The 16,786-nt window shown below is 45.9% G+C and overlaps 9 protein-coding genes across 9 annotated transcripts; 2 read left to right on the forward strand and 7 right to left on the reverse strand.

Annotated features, from left to right (window-relative positions):
• Window positions 1-223: 223 nt before the first annotated feature.
• EYB26_006470 (uncharacterized protein) lies at window positions 224-2,449 on the forward strand (the record flags this gene model as incomplete). The annotated part of the gene is made up of 3 exons (XM_054265746.1): window positions 224-670; window positions 735-1,998; window positions 2,052-2,449. The coding sequence occupies 3 exons, from the start codon at window positions 224-226 to the stop codon at window positions 2,447-2,449; spliced, it is 2,109 nt and encodes a 702-aa protein (XP_054121721.1).
• Window positions 2,450-2,929: 480 nt separating this feature from the next.
• EYB26_006471 (uncharacterized protein) lies at window positions 2,930-3,283 on the reverse strand (the record flags this gene model as incomplete). Its single annotated transcript, XM_054265747.1, has 1 exon — window positions 2,930-3,283. The coding sequence occupies one exon, from the start codon at window positions 3,281-3,283 to the stop codon at window positions 2,930-2,932; it is 354 nt and encodes a 117-aa protein (XP_054121722.1).
• Window positions 3,284-3,309: 26 nt separating this feature from the next.
• On the reverse strand, window positions 3,310-4,343 carry EYB26_006472 (uncharacterized protein; the record flags this gene model as incomplete). Its single annotated transcript, XM_054265748.1, has 4 exons — window positions 3,310-3,685; window positions 3,741-3,864; window positions 3,917-3,981; window positions 4,159-4,343. 4 exons carry the CDS (start codon window positions 4,341-4,343, stop codon window positions 3,310-3,312), a joined length of 750 nt encoding a protein of 249 aa, XP_054121723.1.
• Window positions 4,344-5,443: 1,100 nt separating this feature from the next.
• Window positions 5,444-6,748, reverse strand: EYB26_006473 (uncharacterized protein; the record flags this gene model as incomplete). The annotated part of the gene is made up of 1 exon (XM_054265749.1): window positions 5,444-6,748. One exon carries the CDS (start codon window positions 6,746-6,748, stop codon window positions 5,444-5,446), a length of 1,305 nt encoding a protein of 434 aa, XP_054121724.1.
• Window positions 6,749-7,441: 693 nt separating this feature from the next.
• EYB26_006474 (uncharacterized protein) lies at window positions 7,442-8,029 on the reverse strand (the record flags this gene model as incomplete). The annotated part of the gene is made up of 1 exon (XM_054265750.1): window positions 7,442-8,029. The coding sequence occupies one exon, from the start codon at window positions 8,027-8,029 to the stop codon at window positions 7,442-7,444; it is 588 nt and encodes a 195-aa protein (XP_054121725.1).
• Window positions 8,030-8,154: 125 nt separating this feature from the next.
• On the reverse strand, window positions 8,155-9,130 carry EYB26_006475 (uncharacterized protein; the record flags this gene model as incomplete). Its single annotated transcript, XM_054265751.1, has 2 exons — window positions 8,155-8,740; window positions 8,937-9,130. 2 exons carry the CDS (start codon window positions 9,128-9,130, stop codon window positions 8,155-8,157), a joined length of 780 nt encoding a protein of 259 aa, XP_054121726.1.
• A 1,493-nt stretch (window positions 9,131-10,623) lies between these two features.
• Window positions 10,624-11,223, reverse strand: EYB26_006476 (uncharacterized protein; the record flags this gene model as incomplete). Its single annotated transcript, XM_054265752.1, has 2 exons — window positions 10,624-10,917; window positions 10,975-11,223. 2 exons carry the CDS (start codon window positions 11,221-11,223, stop codon window positions 10,624-10,626), a joined length of 543 nt encoding a protein of 180 aa, XP_054121727.1.
• A 1,091-nt stretch (window positions 11,224-12,314) lies between these two features.
• EYB26_006477 (uncharacterized protein) lies at window positions 12,315-14,288 on the reverse strand (the record flags this gene model as incomplete). Its single annotated transcript, XM_054265753.1, has 1 exon — window positions 12,315-14,288. The coding sequence occupies one exon, from the start codon at window positions 14,286-14,288 to the stop codon at window positions 12,315-12,317; it is 1,974 nt and encodes a 657-aa protein (XP_054121728.1).
• Window positions 14,289-14,691: 403 nt separating this feature from the next.
• On the forward strand, window positions 14,692-16,602 carry EYB26_006478 (uncharacterized protein; the record flags this gene model as incomplete). The annotated part of the gene is made up of 3 exons (XM_054265754.1): window positions 14,692-14,947; window positions 15,005-15,840; window positions 15,895-16,602. The coding sequence occupies 3 exons, from the start codon at window positions 14,692-14,694 to the stop codon at window positions 16,600-16,602; spliced, it is 1,800 nt and encodes a 599-aa protein (XP_054121729.1).
• Between the last annotated feature and the right edge of the window lie 184 nt (window positions 16,603-16,786).

A 16,786-nucleotide genomic window follows, 5' to 3' on the forward strand; every position in this document is an offset into this window, starting at 1 on the left:
TTGCGAGTTGGTGGCCTGAGACTTCAGGCTCAAATACCACACTAGCCGTAAATTACCGTTACGTATGATAACATAATCTGACCGCAGTCACCCGCCCCTTATCTCCGTGCCTCCACCCATCGAAGCATCAACTTTTGAGTACGTATCAACAACCCAGCCGAGTCGGTTCACGGTGCGCAGTGGATTGATCGCAACCGGGCCTTATAACCCGGGCACCGCCATTATGCCTTCGCGGCAAGAACTTCGGGACCACGATCTGCTATCACCATCTCCTTACGACGACGATGCCACATCTCCGCGATCGCTATCGGAACAAGACTCCGACTCCGAAGACGATGAGTTTCTGCGCGCGAACCGGTCGTCGACGGAACTTGCCAGGCACGACAAAACTGTTTTAGAAGAGGAAGAAGAGATGGAGAAGTTGCTTGTGAGAAGTGGTCCGGCCGATGGGTTGCGACGTATCTTTAGCCCAACGTCCGGGCCTGTACGGATAGGCAAACGAGATCACAGCCGGCGGCGAGAGAGGAAACGGAGCATCCAGGGAAAGCCACACCAGGAAGGAGATCTCATGTTCGAAATGGAGGAAGGATTCCGGGATTTCTCAGATGATGACAGTATCGATTCATTCAACTTGGATGAGAAGGACGTGGATGAATGGCAGGACAAACCGGTAAGTCAAGTCATTGGAAGTCCGGCTTGTCATCTCTAGCTAATACCTAATTCTCACAATATAGCCCAAACGAGGCCTGTGTGTGCGGCTGACACTAGTATTTTCTGCTATTATCGTGCTCTTCCTGATCCTGCTCCTCGGTGCGTACAAGGCTTCGAAGGATACACACGCCACGAAGAAGATCAATCCCGATCTACTTTCCAACGGAACAGCTCTCTTCGCTCCGACAACCATCGTTGTTTCTCTTGATGGATTTCGTGCCGATTTCTTGAATCGTGGACTGTCGCCCACTTTAAGCAAATTTATTGAGGAAGGTGTTTCGCCGAGATATATGATTCCAAGCTTCCCTAGTGTTACGTTTCCGAATCACTTCACGCTTGTTACTGGTCTATACCCCGAGAGTCATGGAATGGTAGCAAATGATTTTTACGATCCAAATCTTGAGGAATATTTTGCTGTCAGGCCAGGACTTAGTGATGATGCAAAGTGGTGGACAGCAGAGCCCATCTGGGTAACGGCCGAGAAGCAAGGGATTCGTACCGCCATTCACATGTGGCCAGGCTCAGAGGCACACATTGGTAACATGGATCCGACCTTCTATGATAAATTCAACGGTTCCGAGGTTCTTTCGCGTAAAGTTGATCGCGTTATGGAATTTCTGGACCTTCCAGGTGAAGAAAGCGATGATGATGTCCAGAAACTTCGGCCACAGTTCATTGCTACATACGTTCCGAATGTTGATACTGCTGGACATCTCTACGGTCCAAATAGCACCGAGATCCGATCCGTTATTACCGATGTAGATGACATGCTTGCAGGCATTTTAGATGGACTGGAAGCTCGAAACTTGACTAATATAGTCAACATCGTCGTTGTATCTGACCATGGGATGGCTACAACTTCCACATCGCGAACTATCCAGCTGGATGATTTGATTGATATAAATCTGGTGGAATACATAGATGGTTGGCCTCTCAGAGGCCTACGGCCAAACACAATCGAAAGTTTGGAACTCTTGAAGACCCAGTTGGCAGACAAGGCAAAGGAATTTTCCGATGGAATAGAGGTTTACACCAAAGATACAATGCCAGAGAGATGGCATTTTACGAATAATGACCGAATCGCACCATTGTGGATCATACCAAAGGCTGGCTGGGCAGTCGTGGAAAGACCCGATTTTGATGTGCAAGAAGCACTGGCAAAGGATATTGTTTACCGGCCCAGAGGTATTCATGGGTATGATAACTATCATCCCTTGATGCGAGCCATTTTTGTCGCTCGAGGACCTGCTTTTCCTCATCCTCCTAATAGCCGAGTTGAAGAGTTCGGTAAGTCTACCATACACATTTCTGTCTCTGCGAGTCACTAACATATTGCACAGAAAACGTCAATGTATACAACCTCATATGCGAGTCTATCGGAATCAAACCATTACCCAACAATGGTACATTACATCTTCCATTCACGACGATCGGCCTGCATAGTGATGAGAATGCTCCAAGTCTCGATGCACCAGCAGATCCGCCACAGACAGCGACAACAATGAGTGGACCCCCGGCTCCGTCAACCACCAGCACATCTACCACCACATCTACCACCACGTCCGTGGGCACTCCTCCGTCGCAGGACGTACCTACGGAATCACCAGCGAATCCTGGTAACAAAGGTGATGATGATGTAGATGACGAAACTTCCTCGCTTCAGTCATTCTATGAGGGACTCAAGGATACTTTTAGCTCAATCAAAGACTGGTTTGGCCAGTTATTCTCCGCGAAATAAGACAACCACCCGCCTTCATAGACAGCGGGTTTTCTTTAAGCAAGGAGTACCGGGGTGACTTTATTTTTTGTTTATTTAGCATTGCATTGCTCGTCATATATGTTTAAATATTACGTGAGATTATGGATGTGTGAACATATATTTAAGCCGATAGCAAGATACCCACAACCGAGAGTTGAGTGCTCCAACAATGGATTGTAATCCTTTCTCCATCCATTTTGTTCCAAGGTTCTTATCGTATTGGCACCGTATAAGGGACCTCGGGAACGGCCTACTGTACAAGTATTCTTAAATGTTTCAGGTCATCTATATATCCTTATTAGACACTATTTTGGCAGCAATGGAGATTGTTTTGTGCGCATATACGTGGTTGAAACGAACCAAAGGACACCTGACCCTATGTACCTACGTAGTATGCTAGAGTAGAGGTATAATAACGTTTGAGATTGGTCCCAACCTTCTAAGCAAGCATTAATTTCGTTATTTTTCTAGAGCTTGCACTTCAATAATTGATTCCCGATCCCCATTCTCCCAGATCTTCACAAGCTCCAGCCCAGTCGCGTCAATCGGTTCCTCTATTTCGCGCTTCGTTCGCTGCCTGCTATGCTGCAGCAACCACATTTGCATGTCGAGTTCTGCGGTGAGACCGCCTGCATTAACCTCTGGCACAAGCATACCGGAAATTAGCAAACGTGAATAGCCCGGTTTCATGGCCTCCGCCAAATTTCTCAGGATAATACGGCACTCAGCATCTTCCCAGTTATGCAGCACAGCAAGTAACAAGTAAATTCTCGCACCCTTGATGGGCTGCGGGCGGAAGAAGTCGTGCGCCATAGCCTTGAAGACTCGTTTCTCTCCCATTATAGGTTCAACTGTCTCAGGCAAGTCTTGTAGAATGAGATTGCAATTAAACTCAGGGTTGCTCTCAAGAAAGCTCTCGAGATCATGACCACGGCTTCCGCCAACATGGTAGTTGCAGAAACATCGCTGGTTGAGGATAGCTCCGACATGACCGGGTAAACGTGGTGCCAGCGTCGCTGTTTGTCCTTTTTACGTGCTTCCATGTAAGCATCGAAATCTGCTTTGCGGTCCTTATTCCCACGCAGGACGTCATACATGTCCTTTCCGTAGGTGTATTTGTATGCGGATATGGGGGCACCTTCGGCTGTAGTTTCGTTGGGATATTTGGAGAAATATCCAGCGATGTTTGTTGTGATTGCGCTGGCAGGTATAGAACTTTTTGATAATTAGTTAAGTCCGACAATACCATGCTGGGAATGGCTTCCCATACCAGACCCTGAACCCCCCTATCTGACCCTTGCTCGCTACCACGGGTGTCTTATCATTTGCACGGTATTTCTGGAACCCAACTTCGTCGCACACTCCGATTGCTGTGAGGAGCCGCAGCACGCGGGCTAAGAAGTATAAACCGAATGCCCTCTTTTGAAATAGGAGATGGATTCTTACCAATGTGAAGCTTTGGACGATCGGTCAATTCAGCCAGCTGATCTGCAGTGGTCTCATCGCCACGACTGGACAGCGCCTGGAGTATACCGCCTTCTACAGCGATCATAAGGGCACAGATATCTAACTGCTGTTATTCAAATCAGCACATGTACTACATATATCATGGACATTAAATGTGAATCAATTGTAACCGGGCTTTGGTGATCTCGATATCAAATAATCCGAAATAAAAGGGGACGAACCTGATATCTGTGAGGCGCTCGGTAAAGACTTCTGGAGACTCGCTACGATGCTGCAGATCTTGACATAGCTTAATAACATCACTCGAGTTCTTATCTTTGCCTTGTGTATAGTTTTCAACAGCATGCTGAATTTTAGCGGCAAGGTTCCGGAGCTCGTCTTTGTGAGTATCTTGGGGAATCGTCATGATCTCTATTATGTTGTTTTCGATTTTCAAGATAATTCGGTATGAAAACTTGTGAGATCGCTTTGCGATGTTGAAATACTAGAATGTATTGAGTTATTCACTTTTTCTGTGACAGACGTCGATTGTAACTAATGCCACAATACGGATCACGTATAGCGATAGCGCCTCATTTAGAACCGACCCTTCGCCGTTGAACCCCGGCATACTTCCATAGAGACAACCTGGCCCGAACAAATCGGGGGTTGGGAATGGCTTCGATGGAGGTGATCTCTCGGGACTCAGCACATAGTCAGTAATCTATAAACCCCGCTGCTCCTACGGAGTAACTATTGTTAAGTGCTTTAAACCGCAGCCGTGAAACTCTCCCGGAAGAAAACAAAGTGAAAGACGACTGAGGGTTCATCTCATACGGAAGCAAAATCTGCTTGAAGAGAATTTAATTAGCATGCTACAGTACCTAGGAAACGTTGCTTAATAGTAGATGATTATGTACGGACGACTCAGGTTTTTGATATACAGGGCAATTAGGGCGTTTCCAAATGGTGATAAATAGTTAGAGAATACGTCAGTAATTTAGTCTTTATTTCAACTATATCAATAGGTATATTGCAGTAACTTTTATCAAATTATGTTGTTGAATTACCTAGTACACGTCTAATCGGCAGTTGTTAGCTCGTGTTGTAGTTATCCTAGTATTATCATGTAGACATTATGCTCAAAAAAAGACATATGCATGATGTTGTCTTATATCGTTACAGCATCATCCCATTAATATCTACAGGTATTCCTCTCAATTCATACCCCTCGCTCTGTGCTCTTTCCCATTGCTCCTTTACGACTCTGAGCCGATTATCACTTCTAGGAATAAATCGTGCGGCAAAGGGTTTGGGCAATGTAACTCCACCCTCCGTGTATGCATTGTCGCTCGTATCAAGAACCTTCTCCGCTCCATTCACAAGTGGTGGTCTAATTTCATATGACCATAGCATCCCTGAAAGCGCTATATATAGTGAATTCTCGGCCAGTCTTGCACCTGGACATGTCCTCCTCCCGGTGCTGAATGTAAAATGGTCTCGTTTGGCGGGATCACTCATAGTAGCTTATTCGAACGTAGTCTTGTCATCCTCGAGACGTTGAGCGCCATCAAAGTCACGAGTTGTAAACTGGTCAATGAGACGCTCAGTTCTCCTCGTTTCACCTAGCACTAACTGGATATTCACAGCTGTTTGTACGCGCTGATCATCAACATTGAATACACCCACAGCCATCTTGGCGGGTGTGACAGTAAGATTACTCAATTGCGTCAACGAAGATGTAGTAGGCCTTGTAGTACCGCTCGTAGTACTATTAATGGATGCTGTTGTACCCGACAACGTGGTAGAATATCCAGTCCCCAAGGATACAGACACCAGATCGGGTGAAAACCTAGTTGGAGATTGGTGGTGAGACAATGGGTCCAGAGTCATTGTCATGTGGTTCGATAAACCACCACCTTGTGTGCATGCAGCTGCTTGCTGATATAAAGTCAAAACTCGGCAAATGATTGAAGCATGAAGTAATGTGAGATGGGAAGATCTAGCGCACGAGCAAGCTAAGAGGCTGCTGAGACGCTCACTCGTCTCGCGGTTGATACGGAGCACATGATCGAAGGGTACCCAGTTTGCATCCCCCATTTTTGTGGTTTTTGATAAAGTAGCCGAGTGACAGTTGCTGACTTTGAGGACGGATAGGCTCCGGAGAATCTCGTAGGCATCCATATAACAGGTATGCCCTGTCATGCCTGTAGGTATATTCAAATCGGTGTCTGGTTGTGAATTATTATAGGCTTGGGTTTGAATTGTAATGGGCTGCGTCGTCGAAGCACTCGTAGATGAGTACTCTCCTAGCTCAGACGATCCGTGTGTGTATTCGAGTCCGGTCCGAAAGTCATGGGGCATAAGATCATTGCTACAATCATCCGCAACAAGCTTGGTATCAAAGTCAAAGGAGGTGAGATTCAATAGAGATGACTCTTGCAAATAACTATTGATGAGATCGTCAGTGTTGCCATCCATCAATTCAAATGCTGGAGGTATGTCTGTGAGGCTCGATAATAAGCCGGGATCCATCATGACAGCATCGCCATCATCATTGTTGCTGCTGTTTCTGTTGTTACCGTCGCTCTTATCTGTGTCCGTAGCGCCGGGGCGTCTGGATGATGTCCCCTGTGTTACGCTTGTACGCCTTCCTCCTCCAGGCGCCTTTCCCATTCTCCATGACACACCATAAACACATGGCAAGCCATAGGAAACGCAACGACCGCATTCTGGCTGGGTACGGTCACATCTCAACTTGGCCATTCCACATCCGTCACAGCTAGACCGTAATTTGGGCTGTCTTCGCGATGCAGAAGACTTGTCAGTCATGGCTTGTGACAATAGACTATTTCTCTAGGATTTCAATCTAGGACATATGGGGGCGAGGTAAAGATAAGGAAGACGATCGAAACGCGAATTCTTGTTTTTTCGTTGACAGCTACATTCTAGCAGTTATCCATTCTGGGCTGTAGCGGACCGGGATATTGAAGATAAGACTGTGGGTAATAGTTAACACGATCGACCCAGCGTGTGATTTTCTTCGGAGTATCTATACAAGTGTTTATCGCCGATGCAAGGAAATGATTCATGGCATAGGAACTTATTGGAGTTCGCGTCCTACGCTCCTAGATACTCGATGTACCCCTCTGTAATTGGATCCAACTAGATCACACTATACTAAAACAAGATTTACGGCACGGCACTCCGGCATAGTCTTACCTTGATGAGCAGGGATTTGGTAGCACACTAGTTGCATGATAAGCGGATCTATCAAATTATATTAAGTAAGAGGATACGTCAGATATAACACAGGTTCAAGCATAGCCAGTCCTAATACATCGCCTAAAGCAATGCAGTATCAGACTGCTTTCAGCTCTATGAACCGATTTCTAGCCCCAAGTCATCGACCGAAACTTTCCTCCATACAGGATTTCATGACAAGCCTTGAAGCCTTGAAGCGCAAAATATAGTCCACATATACGTAAGCCATCATACATGTGTGACTCAAAAAGAAGAATCTGCCTAAGCTGACTCAGTCTCAGGCTTAGGAGCTGGGGCTTTTACACTCTGCCACTTGACGCCAACTGCACCTAAGGCAGCCAAACAGGTCATTATTAGCGCAATTAGGAAAGCCCTCGTCAAAGCACTATTATACGCAACTTGAACCTGATGCACAATAGCAGGATCGTGAATCAGGCTTGTGATTTCTGTGGCACCTGCATTGACAATCTGCTCCGGGTCAATGCCAGAGATGCCTGTCAAACCTGACACGAGGTGGTTGGTAAATTGGTTTTGCGCCACACTTACAAATAGCGAGCCACCAAACATCTGGAAAAATTGCATGATACAGGTACCAATCGGCACATCAGCCATAGGCAGGACGGCTTGTGCCACAATGATAGATTGTTGCATGCCCATGCCGATTCCGACACCGAAAAGAATTTGATATCCGATCCACTTGCCTGTCGACGTGTCAACCATCCAAGTGGTTAACAAACCGGCACCTATAGAACCAATCACCACCAAGCCATACATGAACGGGTTATAGTAGCCCCAGGTGGAGACGATGAAGCCTGCTGAGAGACTAGCGAGGACCACAGCAATCATCATTGGCAATGTATCAATACCCAAGTGTGTGGTTGATGTACCATGGATGGCTTGAAACCATAGAGGGATGTAATAGACCATAATAAAGAATGAAGCGCCAACACACAGGGCATAAAGGGCTCCACAAGCTATGCTTCGCTACTTAGCGACACGTAGTGGAATAGTTGCATTCTCACCGGCCCATAACTGCACAGCAATAAAGGCAAGGAGTAGAAAACACCAAAGACAACTAACAGCGCAATGATTCGCCCGTTACTCCAAGGATAGGTTATGCCACCCCATTGCAGAGCGATGAGCAGACAGATAATGCTGGGGGTGAAAAGCAGAGTACCTATAGGATCGAAACGCGAAATACTCTCGATCCATGTCCTCTTCGGCTGCGGCTGCGGGGGTGGTGCCTTGTAAAAAAAGAATATGGCAACAGCAGTCACGCCCCCGATTGGAAGGTTGATGTAGAAGCACCAGCGCCAGGTAACATTGTCTGTGAAGACGCCACCGAGCAGTGGACCTACAACGCTGGCAATTCCGTAGACAGAGGTGATCAAACTAGTGAAAAGAGGCCGTTTATGGACGGGAGTACTAAAAGCGAGGATGATCAACGAGCCTGAAAAGAGCCCAGCCGAACCCAAGCCCGCAATGGCACGACCGACGATAAGAGCGATGGAGTTTGGAGCAACACCACAGATAAGCGAGCCGAGTTCAAAAAGAAAGAGGCTGAGCATGAAAATCTATTTGATGTTGAATACCATGTAGAGGCGTCCAAAGAAGAGCTGGAAGGCAGAAAATGTCATCAGATAAGCGGAACCATACCAGCCAATATCAGAAAGCGCATGGAAGTCATCAGTAATCCGTGGGATGGCCGTAGCGATGATTGTGTTGTCGAGAGCCACAGAGCACCGCCAGCTCCAACCCGATAAAAACAAAAAACAGTTTCAATCCAGACGGGTACTGTGGACCAGAATCAGCATCGCTGGAATCCTGGGGGGTGATCTCATCAACAGGCCTAGCCTCATCCGAGGCTGTACCCTCGTTGTTGAAGTCTGATGACCGCTTCTCATCGTAACCATTCTCTGGCGGTGGCTCGGTAGGCACCTTGGCAGACATGGTGCCATGGTTGGTCAATTAGAATTAGATGGTAGTTGAGTTCCCAGAGGTATTGCGACAATTTGGAAGATAATAAAAAGGCAATTGAGCAGTGAACCTAGAGGACATGGAGAGGAACGCGTTATCGCAGAGCATAATAAGGACAGGCATGGCTTGGATGCCGGAGATAGTGAACTATTATCTCCACTTTAGGAAGTTGCTACTTATGACTCCACTTCTTTGTTTACAACTATTGCTATGCATGCTAGTTGGGTTGATTGATCGGAAAGGGGGGCTTTCAATAGAAGCTAACTGCTAACTCCGATCACATTACTCAATATTAACTATGTAGACTATATTTTCGGATCCCGGCTGGTAATGTTTTTACGGAGCACTAGAGACAAGCCTATTATAAGCACTAAAACAGCCAAATGATCCTCCAAAGATCTCTCCACTTTAATCCCTTTCCGAAAACAACGAAGCACCAAAGAGCTCATTGAGTCTGTTCATTTGTTGATGAATTTATTCATTTCCCTAATTCCCAATTCCTACTTATATCCTTCGCCAAATTTACCATGAGGTGTAGACAGTTAAACGGAGTTAAGCCGGAGATATGAATTCCCCAGCGATCAGGTCAAATATGATATATGTGCAAACACTCATCCAATTTCTATGCATTCCTATCTAGGGCAAATAATCGATGATCCGCAAACTATCTTGGTACGCGACGTCTATCATTTGTTGTGCCCCATCCAATCGAATTTCTAGAATCGTGAATGTCACTGGCCAACATCCCTTGTTACCTATGGAGTATTCTTTACAGTGTGTTCAGACTTGTACGAACTCATGGCAAATACCCTCGGACTGACAGAATCTTCTTGGTAAAACTCGTCAATCCTTCTCAAAGCTTACCCAGCCATCATAAGTTCAAATAAACTTTGAGTACTCGTCAGCCTTGTAAGGCGACTGGGGGACATAGTATATAATCGTGGCTTTGGTTGATCTCCCAATTTGGTTAGAGTCCTGTCATGCAGCTAGCCGGCCCCATCTGCGCCACTCCGCCGCCATCAGAACCTTAGAAAATGGGGGCGTCTCTTTTAAAACCGGGCACGAACACAAAATTACCGATCGTTGCCAGCTTTACCACGTATATGTACGTGATTTTGAAGATATTCAGATCTACGATCTCATTGCGGAAGTGCCGGTAGATCCTCCCACGTAGTACTCACATTCATATCAGCTATGGCGCATCTTTCTTTATATCTCAGACGGCAGACTTACATCAACAACCAAGCCACCATCAGGTATTGCCTGCCACTCGTATCCTGCCAGAAGATGTTTGATGCCAACACTCTCACTACTCCTCACGCTCCGTATATGCTGTGCAAAATCCCTCATCAAGTCTTGATTTCTAGAAAGATAGTCGAAAAAGGTCAAGTCTGTACTGTGAGCCAAATTGAATGCCGTCTCATAAGTGCGCGTACTACCTGCGCCCCATTTTTTATGCGCTGGTGTCATCTGTAGAGCGAGCGGCGCCGAATTGGAAGACAGGTAAGAAGCATAGGCATGGATGTCTTGATTGCGTGCCAACAACTCTGATATCGCAGAATGACCAGTCGGACTCTTTTACCAGCTTCTTCCTCCAGAAACAAAAAGCTAGTCATGGCCATGCGCATGATACTTTTAAGTCTTTGCTCTGGCACCTTGGCCGCTGTTGCAAGGTCGGCATAACTGATTGTAATGTTGAGAGGGACAAGGTGAAAGATATCGAATTGACATAGCCAGCGAAGACAGGATATGTATTGATACTAGCATATTTCTCAGTTGGAAATGTATTTTCCAAAGCGGAAGGATGAAAATCTTACACCTGTAGTGAGATGAGGTAGAAACTCACTGGGACCGATAGCAAGTTGTAGAATTTCCAAAGACTTCGCAATGACGCTTTCGCGTGCTTGAATGCTTTGAGGACAGCCCTTCGGCAGAATAGTTGTTGGGCCATCACTGCGAAACGAGGGCTGGGGTAAATTCTGAGATGCCAGGTATTGGCTCACAATCCTGGCATTCTCTGTGATTGAATTGCTCAACTCCTCTAGAAGAGATTCTGATTCTGACATGTTGTATACTTGTTAGCTACTTTACTTCTAGATGAATCTGCTTGTCGTTTACTGGGCGGTGAGCTTTTGAACAGTAAATCTAAGGCTTTCTTGTCAAATCTGTCCATGCTCCAAGCTCCATGGACTTTGTATCCCGATTCAATTCCCGGAGTGCCAATCGGGTTTCATCGACATTGTTTTCAATCCCAGTAAAATTCTAAAGTCACTGTACAATGACTGGACAGTTACAATCCGGATATAGGAATGCTAACCCCGTCACATAGGGTTTTCTTCATCTATCCGAACGGAATGCTGTTCAAGTTTAGACCTAAACTTGACTGAATATCGATGGCTCTAGCATTTGGTAAAGATTGACCTCGAGGTTGCACAAATCTCGACAAAAGGATTATCCGTTATTATCAGATCGGGCTACATCGGTAGGGCAACATTGGAACTCGAAAAAGAAACGAAACCAGTACAGATAGGCATCATTTATGATAACAATGACGTTATTGTGAACAATTTATGCATTTCATAGCCAGTCACTTACAATCTTGAATAATAGGAGCCAGATTGTCCGAAACCCCATTTGGACGGCACAAGAAACTCCACGGATAGGAAAGGCTCCTTGATGATAGAGGCAGCTGACTTGTATGATAAGAGTGGTAGGTCGCCGAACGCAAAGGCGCTGTAACATAATTTAATTTGGACCAGGATCCCGGATGCTGCGAAGTTGAGCTTTTATGAATATACTGCACATTAAAGGCTGGATATGACATCCTTAATCTTGTGCGGTTGACATGAAATAACAACCGGTTCCTTGGCATGCCCTGGACTTGGTTTTGAATTTTGAGCTTCGTTCATAACACCCTTGATGGGGCAAATCTGTGCCGTAACCTGCAATGGCCTTCTGTACATAGGTGTAAGAGTTTAGATCTGTATTGGGACCGAGAATTTTCTAGACTCAGACTGGAGGTCATATCGAATTCTGTCGGGTTGTGAATTTTATTTTGGAGACAATGCACACCTCGAACTCTAAAATGGATCAAACTGTCAAAAGTTATCTTGCATTGTCAGAAAATACATGCTAGTCATATTAGAGTCGCGCCATTCTATCCGGACTTCCAGTCTATTTCCTTATCAGGCGACGTTGCGAGCGGGAAACTGTGCCAATCCTCGTACCAATTCCCAATCTTTGCAGGCCAGACTCGGTTGAAGATAGGCATCAGCCACGGCTGCAGATCGGGGTGCAGTGGGGGTGGTTCTCTATCCCCTGAATCGACTAGAACTTTAAGATTTAGCTCATCGCCACAAATCCGCGTCACGGTACATTGGGGGCTTATTCGGTGTAGAATAGTGATAAGATCAACCCCACCAACCCTACGGCAGATTTCCATACCCATGGAGATTTGAACTTGCATAAATTCGAGTGGCCCATCCCTGGGGTTTATGGCGGTAAAGATATCGCTGGCGAGTTGTCCATCCAAAGCACTGTTGATCATGGCGTCTCTGATATGGCCGTTTCTGGGTATGAGACAGCCGTTGCCATACGTTGTTTCCACGTGCTGCTGATCAAACTCATTGAAAGTTGGGTCGTTTCGTGGTTCAAATACGTTATTATGATGATCCTCGTGAGCGGCTCCAGCATCGTGCCGGGTACCTCTGGTAAGAACATGACCCGAGGGTGAGAGAGAGAGAAATAGACGTCGTAATCTTGGAAAAGAGCCAAGCAATCGATAATGTGCGACTTCTTGGCTGTCGCCTCTAGTGCGACTGATTTCAATTGTGAGTTCTTCCACCAATTGACAAACTTCTGCAAGGCTTTGTATATCTTGTAAAGGTATGCTTATATTGAAGGCCGGTGTTATCGAGAGTCGGCGTAGCCGCGAACCGAATTTCTCTGATATCAAACCAGCGCATACTTTAGGGTCCCATCTTAATAAATGAAGATGGGTCAGAGGAGGCAGGTTCAGTAAGAAGTGATTAGCAGCAGATTTAAAATCGTCCATGGCTTGGCGGCTTGTGTTGATGAACAAGTTGATGTCAAGTTCTTGGAGAGACGGAAATCGGCACGAAGCCAGATATTGCATGGAATTCACTTCCAATGTGAGCTCTGATAGACGAAGAGCCTTCAATTTTGAAAGGTTTACGGATTCGATCCACCACTCAAATTCCTCTGGGTACAGCCCGTAATAAGAGAGGCCGAAATTTTCTAATGAACCGCCAGAGTGACTCTGTGTACTATTTCCGTGGCAATTCATTCTAAAGTAATTCCAATCATCGCGTGGCTGTAAAGGTTCTTCCTCGTTGATCCTATGAGGTCGATGATATACATAAAACTCCTTTAAATTTGGGGTGAGACCATGGATGAGAGACTGTAGCGCTTGGGTATGATATGTAATTCTTCCATATGAGTCATATCCATTTGTGTCCTCATATTGGCTAATAATGCCACGAAGGCATGGCGAGGTCGATAAACGAAACTCGTAATCATCTGTACCATCCGCGCCCAGACTCGACAAGAAAAAGTTAGTCAAATATAACGCGCATCCAGGTGTGTAGTTATTAATGCTTTCGAAAAGGCTAGGTGGGAATTGGTTCCAATTATTATAGAAGACCGAGGTCAGGGCTGGTAGATGCTCGATGAATGTAGCCAAAGGTTTCCAGAGATGATCTTCTTTATAGAGCATATCGAGGCTGGCCGAATCTCTGACGGGCTGCTTTGCATAAATTCTCTCTTGCTCTTTAAAAATGTCCAGATCACTACCATTGTATTCCGCGCTGGACATCTTGAGTCGATGCCATTCTTCCCGCTGTTGAGCCTGGTGTGGTAGCCGATTGCTGATGACGAGACGAGAGACACGTCCGTGACCATTCACGCGTTTGAGTAGCTTGTAATATCCCTCAACATCCTCTTGAAGCCTTGTAAGATCGGTTGAGAATGCCAGGGTCCGATAGGAGATGACAGCAACGATAGAATAGCAGTGCTTGCTGGCATACGCCAAGTCAAGCACACTACGGGGTTCGACGAGGTCAAGCCATTCGCCGATGAGCAGTAAAATCTCGGATGGTAACTTAGACAACATAATAGAATAGTATTTGTACCTTTTTTCTAAAACAAGACAGCCCGAAAGCGCGAACGTCTGCGTGCTCAATGAGTTGACGAGGTTTTGTCGTATGAGGAAGATTTCGGGCTGTGGTCCTGTGGAGGCTGCTGGTGGTAGGTAGGCAACCAGCCAATCAAGTGATGTTAGGTACCGACCAATATTGCAATGTTATTCTAACCTCGCTTGTCAACTTTGACTTTTTCTCTGCACTATTAACTACATATTCATCTTTATTTGGTTGTCGGACAGCCGTATTTATTAGAATTAACACAGTCTACGCCGATGGAGTTTGTTGTCAAAGCGAGAAGATTCGAAAAACATCTACTTCCTTGGCCGAAATAGACCACCCAGCCATTTCCAAGGTTCCATCTAGAGAAACAACATGTCTACAAACACATCACAGGCAGCTTTTGCCTACGAAGAGCCATCTATTGGGACGATCCTTAATCAGGCAGGCTTCCTTCTAGTGCTGAATATCGTCAATGTCTGCCTTGATAAGCTTCTATACTGCGGGCTGATCGGCCAGCTGTTCATCGGGATTCTCTGGGGCTCTCCAGGAGCTAAGTGGGTTGATACTGACCTAGAACATGTCATTCAACAGCTAGGATATCTTGGTTTAATCATGATAGTCTACGAAGGTAACTACCACCCCGTTCGATATCTCACATTTCTCTCGAGTCTCTGACGTCATACAGGTGGTTTGTCAATATCGATCAAAGCATTAAAGGCCAATATATTCGTGTCGATAGCGGTGGCACTAACCGGTATCTTGACACCAATCGCTCTGTCATTTGTGCTGAAAGAGCTTGTATCTGCAAGTTCGCTCCAGGCTTTCGCTGCCGGTGTTGCCCTCAGCGCAACCAGTCTTGGCACTACATTCACTATCCTGTCAACTACCAACTTGATCTCTACACGACTCGGGACAGTGACTACCTGCGCTGCAATGCTTGATGATGTCGTTGGTCTAGTTCTGGTACAAGTAATTGCAAATCTGGATGGAAGCAACACTTCATTTAACCCTATTACTGTCATTCGACCAGTTTTTGTATCCATTGGGTTCGGAGTTGGAGTATTTGTTTTGTGCTCCTTTTGCTTGAAGTCTATATTGCAGGCTATCATGACAAAGGAAAACAAGTTTCCAGAATTCATGAAGACCCCCCAGTTTGCCTTCTCGGCTCACACAGTCATTCTTGTGGGAATGGTTGCTAGCGCCACATATGCCGGTACATCAAGTTTATTCGCTGCCTACCTTGGTGGAGTGATCGTGAAATGGTTTGATGAATACTATGCGGAGTTGAAAACAAAGCAGACGAGCTCAAGATCCGGTTCGCCACAATCCATCATGGATCAAAGTCACGCTAATTCTCAAGAATGGAATGCTCAAGCGGGAGAGCAGCGTCCATGTGAGCATACTTCGTCAAACTCATCGCTGCCAATGCACAGTAAGGACCATAAGGTTCATACAGGTGAAGTAATCTATGAAAAGTACTATAAAGGTCCAGTTGACCGTATCCTGATTCCCTTCTTCTTTGTGAGTCTCCACTGTCAATTTTCTCCCGCGTAAAAAGGCTGACGGTGACCCCAGGCATCCATTGGTTTTGCCATTCCTATCACTGAAATGTTCAGAGGGAACATAGTCTGGCGTGGCGTAGTCTATGCCATCTTGATGGTTTTCGGAAAAATGGTTACTGGCCTATGGCTGATGCGTTTTTCAACCAGTCCAGTGGGTTGCTTGATCCACATTTCAAAGAAAGTGTTTTCATACATTAGTTTGGCGTGCACCGGAAACATGGCAAAGTCAAAGAAAAAGCAAGGGACTTTGCATTCTGAAAATAAGACCACTCGTCGAAAGAGTACGGCTATTGCCAATCCGGGCCAGGTCAACGCTTCAAGCTCATCTGCCGAACATGTACAGTCGTTGACCCGTGCTAGCATCGCAGAGAAAGCAAAATTTTCCCCTCTGCGGAATGAATCAACGCTCAGATCGGGTGGTCGAGTCTCACTTCCCCCAAAGCCAAAATCTCTCTACCCTCCGGCAATCATCGGACTAGCAATGATAGCGCGTGGAGAGATAGGATACTTGATTGCGGCGCTTGCACAGAGCCGAGGAATCTTCTCCAGTAGTACTGACGGCGAATCTTCAGATGCTTACTTGGTCATTATATGGGCCATATCCTTATGTACTTTGATCGGTCCGATTGCTGTTGGTACACTGACTCGCCGAGTGAAAAGGCTCCAACAGATTAGAGTTAATACTGGGGGCGAGGATCCTTTGGGTGTTTGGGGTATTTGAGCTGGATGAATGAAGCAGGTAAGCAGTATTATAAGTATATTCTATCTGTCAAGTCTATATGACTGTGGGTTAATTATAAGCTATATCTCCAGCAACTGTATGTACACAGAACCGAGGCCACCGACTTCTCCAAGTCACTCCACATGGCAGATACGCGAATCTCCCCGAACCTCGGGGAAACCTT

The sequence above is a fragment of the Talaromyces marneffei genome, chromosome 5, assembly GCF_009556855.1.
Source record: "Talaromyces marneffei chromosome 5, complete sequence".
Classification (NCBI taxonomy): Eukaryota; Fungi; Ascomycota; class Eurotiomycetes; order Eurotiales; family Trichocomaceae; genus Talaromyces; species Talaromyces marneffei.